The following is a 7,151-nucleotide window of genomic DNA, read 5'->3' on the forward strand; positions in this document are numbered from 1 at the left end:
TGTAGTTGTTCTGAAAACATGACTGAATATAACATCTGAAGGTAAGTTGTCTTACCTGGACATGTTTGAAAAGTCCAGTATAAGATGGATATGTATATTTTTTGATGCTTTGATGGTGACAGTGCAAGTGAGGCATCTAGATAAAGTAATGCTTTCATTTTTGACAATAGTTTTGTGCATGTACAATCACATCATTTAATATTAGGTGTAAATCAATAGATGACCTGTACTTGTATATCTGGCAGCAGCATTATTCAGCCTTAAATATGGCCTGAATAGTAATTTTAAAAATGCAGCATTAACATTTAGGTTGGATTATACCAGGAAGAGAATCATAATGGTTACCATTTCCTAAACAAATTGTATCTGAGTGTAGCAGGTGGTATTGAATGGCTCTCCCATTCAGCAAATTAGCTGCTTAAAAATATAGCCTTCTCCTCTAGAAGCACTGGATAACAGCCTAACTCTTGTATAGCTGACATCTGTGGAACAGGGTTCCTCTTTGTCTCTGAATATTTAAAGAGCAAACTATTGTTTTGCATATATAAGAGATATGAGACATGGTACAGAACTTCCAGGCAAGGATTGAAGTGGCATTAAGCCTATTTTTGCATAGCTTAGATGGTCCTGGGTGCCTACCTGGTGCAGCATTTTGTTGAGGCTGCCCTGTGAACTTCTGACTAGAATCGCTGCAGTACCTTGTGCCATGGCTCTGCCTACCATGCCAAGCTTGTCAGGGGTGCTTGGAAAGCAGTTTTACAGCTCTTGTTTTAAGTTTCTGAATGTGAGGGTTTTGGTCCATCAGATAAAAAAGACATCCCGGTTGGATGTGCTTGGATCTGTTAGTACTTGCACTTGACTGAAGGAATCTGCCCTTGGGTACAGGATAGCAGGGCAGTGGTTTTTAAAAAAGAAAAGCAAGGAGGAAGAGGGCTTCAACTACAAGAACAAATAAAGTAGTTATATATAGAATTTAGGAAGATTTAATTTTCTTCAAAAACATTTCACTATCCCTGCATATAGTCCTGCCTTGCTCAGACGTTTTAAATCTAGTGATATCAGTTTGAGCATCTTGTCTTCCCTTGACTGCTGTGGTGCCTTCTGTGATAGTTTCTGGAAAGAGGCTGTCTGTTCAATAACTTAAAACTGTTATGGAACTGAAATAGGCATTTTTATGCTTGGCTGTCAAAACACTTGTAGAACTGCGAAAGCATTGCATTTTCTTAGATATTGCAACAGATACTACGATGTGCTGTACTTTAGCACATTTTATTCTCCTCTGTTTTTTCCCTTCCTCTCTCCCTTGTCGAAGGTGGGCTTGTCATGGTTGTCTCCAGAGAGTCCTCTGACACTGATAATCAGTGTCTGTTTTTAAAACTTTCTTTTTATTTTTAGGTCTTTGTCTAGAGAAACTGCCAATTTCCTCTTCAGCTAGTAACCTCCATGTGGATCGTGAACAAGACATCATTACCTGCTATGAGAAGGCTGGAGATATTGCCCTTCTGTACCTTCAAGAGATAGAACGGGTAAGCTGAGATAATTTGTACAGTTGAAACAACTAATCTTATTTATCACACAACAGCTTGTAATCATCCATAGAACAGTATCACCTGTAGTGTTTCCACAAGAAACCTTCTGAAGGTAGACTAGGTTACATGGTTCATCTTTCATTGACATGATCAGATAACTTGCTATTTAACTACAACAGAGTAGTCTGATCTCTGTTCAGACATGAACATGACAAGGATGCACAGAAAACCCTTCTAGTACCCATTTAGTTCTGAACCAAACTTCACCTATAATATAACATCTGAAAATATATATAATTTTTAACTGTATTAAGTGAATGTGCCAGGTCTAATATGTGGCATTAGTTTAAAGCAACTTTCAGATAATCCCTGAAACCTAAGGATTACCATTACTTAAAAGGAAATAAATCTACTATTAACAGCTGAAATGTTGCACAAAAAAAAACTGGGGATGTAGTGCAATCTGTAATAATTCAATCTAAATACTGGAGATGGAATGGTGGTCCTAGAAGGTCCATATACATAAGCAAGGAGGCTGCTCTGATGTGCTTTAATTCCAGCATGTTTGCGCAGACTTGATTTAATTGAGTCTGCTGGAGCATGGCACTTACTGCGTTCCAGTAGCCTTCTGCATCTCGTGTATTGGCATCGCTGAGCTTCAAAATGGTAGCAGAGGCACTTTATCTGAAGCTTGTTTGACAAGCTTTAAATAAAGCACCCCTGCTGCCATTTTGAAGCTCAGGGACACTAATACATGAGATGCACTGGCTGCTTTAATTAGCTCTCAGAGCTGCTCTAATGAATTATACCGTTACTTTTGGTATAATTATGGTAAATTATACCATTACTTTTAAAGTGCCTGCCCTCCACCCCATCCTCCACTGCTGGAGCACATGTATAAATGCCCATACATGTCACCTGTTGAGGTTGATGGAAACACTTCCATTAATAGCAGTAGAGCCAGGATTTTATCCCAGTTCTCTCGTTCCTCCTCCAACCTGTATTTGCCATATTTCCAGGGCCATTGAACCCCATCCTCTGCATCTTCAGGCACTTGTTAGCCAAAGAAATCTCTAAATCTTCATTGCAGACCCTCCCCCACAGTACAAGAACACTATCCAGACTACCCCATAATATGCTGTAGATAAAAGCAAGGGAGATGAGGGCACTGCCAATGCCCTAGCACTACAGCTACAAGGAAGTAGTTGGCCAATATATGCTTAAAAGATCCTAAGGAAAAGACCATACCCCATGTAAAAGAGAAAGGGGGAAAAAAATCCCAGGATCCATTTGTCTGATTCAAGGGACAAATTAATTCTTCTAGCTCATTTCAGCTGCTGTTAGTGATAACAGCACAGCACTATCAGCCATGAAACTTCCTATATTCTGTCAAATTTAAGGCAGCTATTTGGGGTATTAGATGAGTACCAAAGTAACCAATCTAAAAAATGTGCAGACATCAGGGAGCAGGCCTTTTTTCACATAAATTGGTTGGCATGCTTAAACTGACGCAAGCAGTGCCTTTAATGTTGAAATCAATGGGCTTTGGCAAATACCCAGTTCCACTTACATGATCTAAGTGGCTGCCCTGCCTGCAGGTATCTTAAGTTGCTTATGCTGGAGTTAGGAAGGCAGAAGTGAATGGGGAAAGCTTTAATTTTCTACATGCTCCACAGCTGTCTGTTAAGAGCTGTGTGCTTTTCCTCAGCTGTTTTGTTGTTATATTCCACCCAGTAGACATCCAGCTGGAAGTCCTGGAGTGCATGTGACAGTCCCTCCCTCCTACCTTTTGGAAAGGTTCTTTTTTTCTTTTTATGCCATAAATGTATTTGTCTTCAAGTACATCTGGTGGCAAGGACTTCATCCTTTTAAGCCTCGAAGAAAACCAAAATGGCCTTTTGATCCTTTTCTGTCCTCTCAGGCCTTAAACTGGCCAGTTTCAGTTCATCAGTGCCACCATGTCTGCTTGTAGAAAGCCCATTGAACCTTGGAGAAAGATCTGCACTGGAGCGCTGCCAGAAAAGTCTACCTTCACACATACAACCCAGAAAATTAACACTCAAATCCCCTTACCTGCATATATGATCTGCAAGAGATAATGGAGGGCAAAGGTGATCTGCAGAACTGAAACTAAACATTCCAGAAGCAGTTCATTGATTTGCTTTGCTTTAAAAAAAAATCAAAATCACATGCATGAAGGGGCTAACAGTACTCGTGAAATATTGTGGGGTAGCAAACTGGAAATGATTCTATACCTTATAATGCGGGTGTAGCTGGAAAGCAAATGTTTTAATGTTAATTATGCTCTAAGTGTCCTCCATAGTATCTTACATTCTTTCTGCTGTAGGCTATGTAAATGTTACCTCACTGTTTGGAACCAAGTAGGCTCTGTACTGTTTAATTTATCCCGGAGAAGTTAGAATTGAAAAAGTAAATAATTATCCATCCCAGAAAGAGCTCATAGCACTATAGAATGACCATTTTTAATCTTTTAGCAGTACAAAAGCTCTAAAATATAATTTGCCATATGGTGTTTTTCTGTGGCAGACAAATCTATCCGTTCAGTGTCCTCTAGGTGCATTAGCTTATCAAATCATAGCTACTTCTCTTGGCGTAAGCACCGCCAGAATGGAAACTTTCACTGTTCTAATTGAATCCAGTGCCTAATATTGACCAGTCCTTTATGTGGATGCTACAGGTGAAAAATAATCTGCTGTTGCTTTGTGATATTCAGCACTTCCCAAAGCTGAAAGGGGAATAGGAAGAGCTGCTCTGTGGCCCAGTTTACCCAAATCCAAAATAACTTTTTTAAATTTTAAGACAATCCCTGAATCATTAGATTCTATGCATAGAAAATTTGCTGTGACCCCCACCCTTGCTACACAGTAGCCAGGGCTGGTGCTGGAGCTGTTGCAACTGCTGCTGGGGTGTTGGGCTGGTGTTACAGCAACAGTGTTCTCCATGCCCCAGTTTTTAAGTTTTTGGAGGAGGACTCCATGCCCCAGGTTGAAGGGGAGTCAGCGGAAACGGGAGCCAGAGGATAGTGCAGGCACCTGCTCCCTTTCTCATTTAAAAGAATCCCTCCCAACTCAACCCCACCCATGAAACTGTTTTTAAATTTGTGACACCAATATAATACCTATGTAGCATTACACTTGTTAGATACTGGTTTTCCCTGCCCTAATATTTATCTGTTCAGCTTGCAAGCTCTTTGGGCCAGGGTCTGTCTGCTCCTGTGTTTGTACGTTCTTACTTGGCCCCTAGGTACTGCTATAATCATAGGGAAGTAGGGCTGGAAGGGACCTCATAGGCATCTGGTTCAGCCCCTCCCTGATGTATCCCAGGCAAGTGTTTGTCTAACCTGCTCTTTGTCACACGCACACCATAATGGTGGCATCGATGCGTGAGGCACCAAGATGGTGAGCCCCGCCCTTCTTCCCCACAACCATCACAAAAGGGTAAAACAAATGCTGCCATACCATTACTTTCGTTATCAGAGCGTCACCAACATAGGTGAGGTCAGCTAGTCTGCAATGCCAAATAAGGCCGGGACACAGAACCCTGAGAGGTGATAGGTGAAAACAGCCAGCTCACTGTTGAGCGCATCACATGAGTGATATAAGGGAATGCACAGCCGCACCCAGGCGAAGTCGTTCATCACCTGCTTCGATTATCACAAGGGACGCTAGCCTGATCACCTAGCTTCCACCTCCCATTCACGATTAGCAACTGCTGAATGCCGCTTCATTGCCGGCCCGACGTGATTAGCAGTCTACTTCTCTGCATCTCGTTTCTCTCCTCAATGCTCACTGAGTAAATAAACCTCTACCTTCAACTACTCTCGATCTCCGTGACTATCACCTCACCTCCAGTCTCTTTGGGCGACGTGAGCTGGACTCACGTTAACCGTCCCATAGAGAGCTAATCGGCCCTTCTAACCCCGCTGTTCCGGTCCCTTGCGCTGTGATCGGACAGCAGCGTGACACTCTTGAAAACTTCTAAGGATGGAGATTCTATTATTACTCTAGGTAGCCTGTTTCCAATGCTTGAGCACCCTCAGAGTTTCATAGATTTTCATAGGCATTAGGGCTGGAAGGGACCTTGGAAGATCGAGTCCAGCCCCCTGCCTCAGGGGCGGAAAGTCAGCAGGGGTCATAGGATCCCAGCAAGATAAGCATCCAAATTTCTCTTGACGGCATTCAAAGTAGGTGCTTGAACCACCTCTGATGGCAGGCTGTTCCAGACCTTGGGGGCCCGGACAGTAACAAAGTTCTTCCTTACGTCCAGCCCGAAACGGTCTTGGAGGAGTTTGACCGTTTGACCTTGTTATCCCTTGGGGTGCTCTAGTGAAGAAACATTCCCCCAGATCCTGGTGAGCACCCTGATAAACTTAGGCAGCCATCAGATCACCCCTGAACCTGCGCTTTTCCAGGCTGAAGAGTCCCATGGCTCTCAGCCTCTCATCATAAGGTCTGTTTTCCTGACCTCTGATCATGCGCGTGGCTCTCTTCTGCACCGTCTCAAGCTTCTCCGCATCCTTTTTGAATTGTGGTGCCCAAAACTGGATGCAGTACTCCAGCTGCGGCCTCACCAAGGCCGAGTGCAACGGGAGAATGATGTCCTCGGATTTGCTTGAGAAACATCTATGGATGCAAGCCAGCATCTTGCTAGCTTTACTAGCAGCAGCATCACATTGAAGGCTCATGTTCATCTTGTGGTCAGTCGTGAACCCCGCTTAGAAAGGTCCTTCTAATACCCAGCTTAAATTACCCCGATGCAGTTTGAGTTTTATTGATCCTAGTCCTGTCCTCTATGGCCATGGAGAAAAGACCAGCTCCGTCCTCTTTGTAATCATCCTTCAGGTATTTGAAGTCTGTTCTCAAATCCTCCCTGCTCCCCCACCCCCAGCCTTATCTTCAGAAGACCAATTAATCCTAGCTCTTTCAGACTTCCCTCATTAGTCTTGCCTCCCAGGCCCCTAATAATTTCCAAACTGTCCACCTCTTTCTTGAAGTGTGGGTACCAAAACTGTATGCTACTCCAACTGAGGCCCAGTCCTGAATAGAGTTGAAGAATTGCATCCTTTAATTAAAAGGAGTGTTACTTGCAAATACAATCTAGAATTCTGTTGCAATAAGAGTAAACTATTAGCTTATATTCAGCTTGTGGTCTACTGTAACCCCCAGGTCCTTCTTTGTAGTACTGCAGCCTAACCAGTCATTCACCACTCTGTATTTTTGCATGCAGTTATTTCTCATTAACAAACTGCAGACTAGACAAAAGTACTTTAAGGTGGTGAAATAACTGGGTAGATCATCATACTCAACAAGTAGGCATCAATTACTTGGTGTCTTTTATTAGGAGTAGGTATGAATAAATTTGTGTGACTACCACATATATTATTTTGGGTAAATTATCCCATTACTTTTTGCCAGGTGGTAAAGCTTTACAACCTTTACAGCACTATTTATGGAACCCTGTTTCTGCATCAAAAATAGATAATTTCATTTCATGCTCGCTAAACAGCTATTACTGATATCTTACCTGAATTATAGGCACGTAATGTCATATCTACAACATGTATAAAATGTCTTCTTTTTTATTCAGATCTTAACGAGTTAA

At 42.3% G+C, this 7,151-nt stretch overlaps 1 protein-coding gene across 2 annotated transcripts in view; it reads left to right on the forward strand.

Annotated features, from left to right (window-relative positions):
* Positions 1-7,151, forward strand: part of TTC7B (tetratricopeptide repeat domain 7B) — a 258,616-nt gene that overhangs the window by 33,857 nt on the left and 217,608 nt on the right. For both annotated transcript variants that reach the window (XM_019518662.1, XM_019518663.1), the window contains exon 3: positions 1,396-1,526. In XM_019518662.1, the coding sequence (XP_019374207.1) occupies positions 1,396-1,526 (131 nt within the window). The remainder of the gene's footprint in view (positions 1-1,395; positions 1,527-7,151) is intronic.

This window comes from Gavialis gangeticus, unplaced genomic scaffold (assembly GCF_001723915.1).
Source record: "Gavialis gangeticus isolate Ggan-Ray unplaced genomic scaffold, GavGan_comp1, whole genome shotgun sequence".
NCBI lineage: Eukaryota > Metazoa > Chordata > Crocodylia > Gavialidae > Gavialis > Gavialis gangeticus.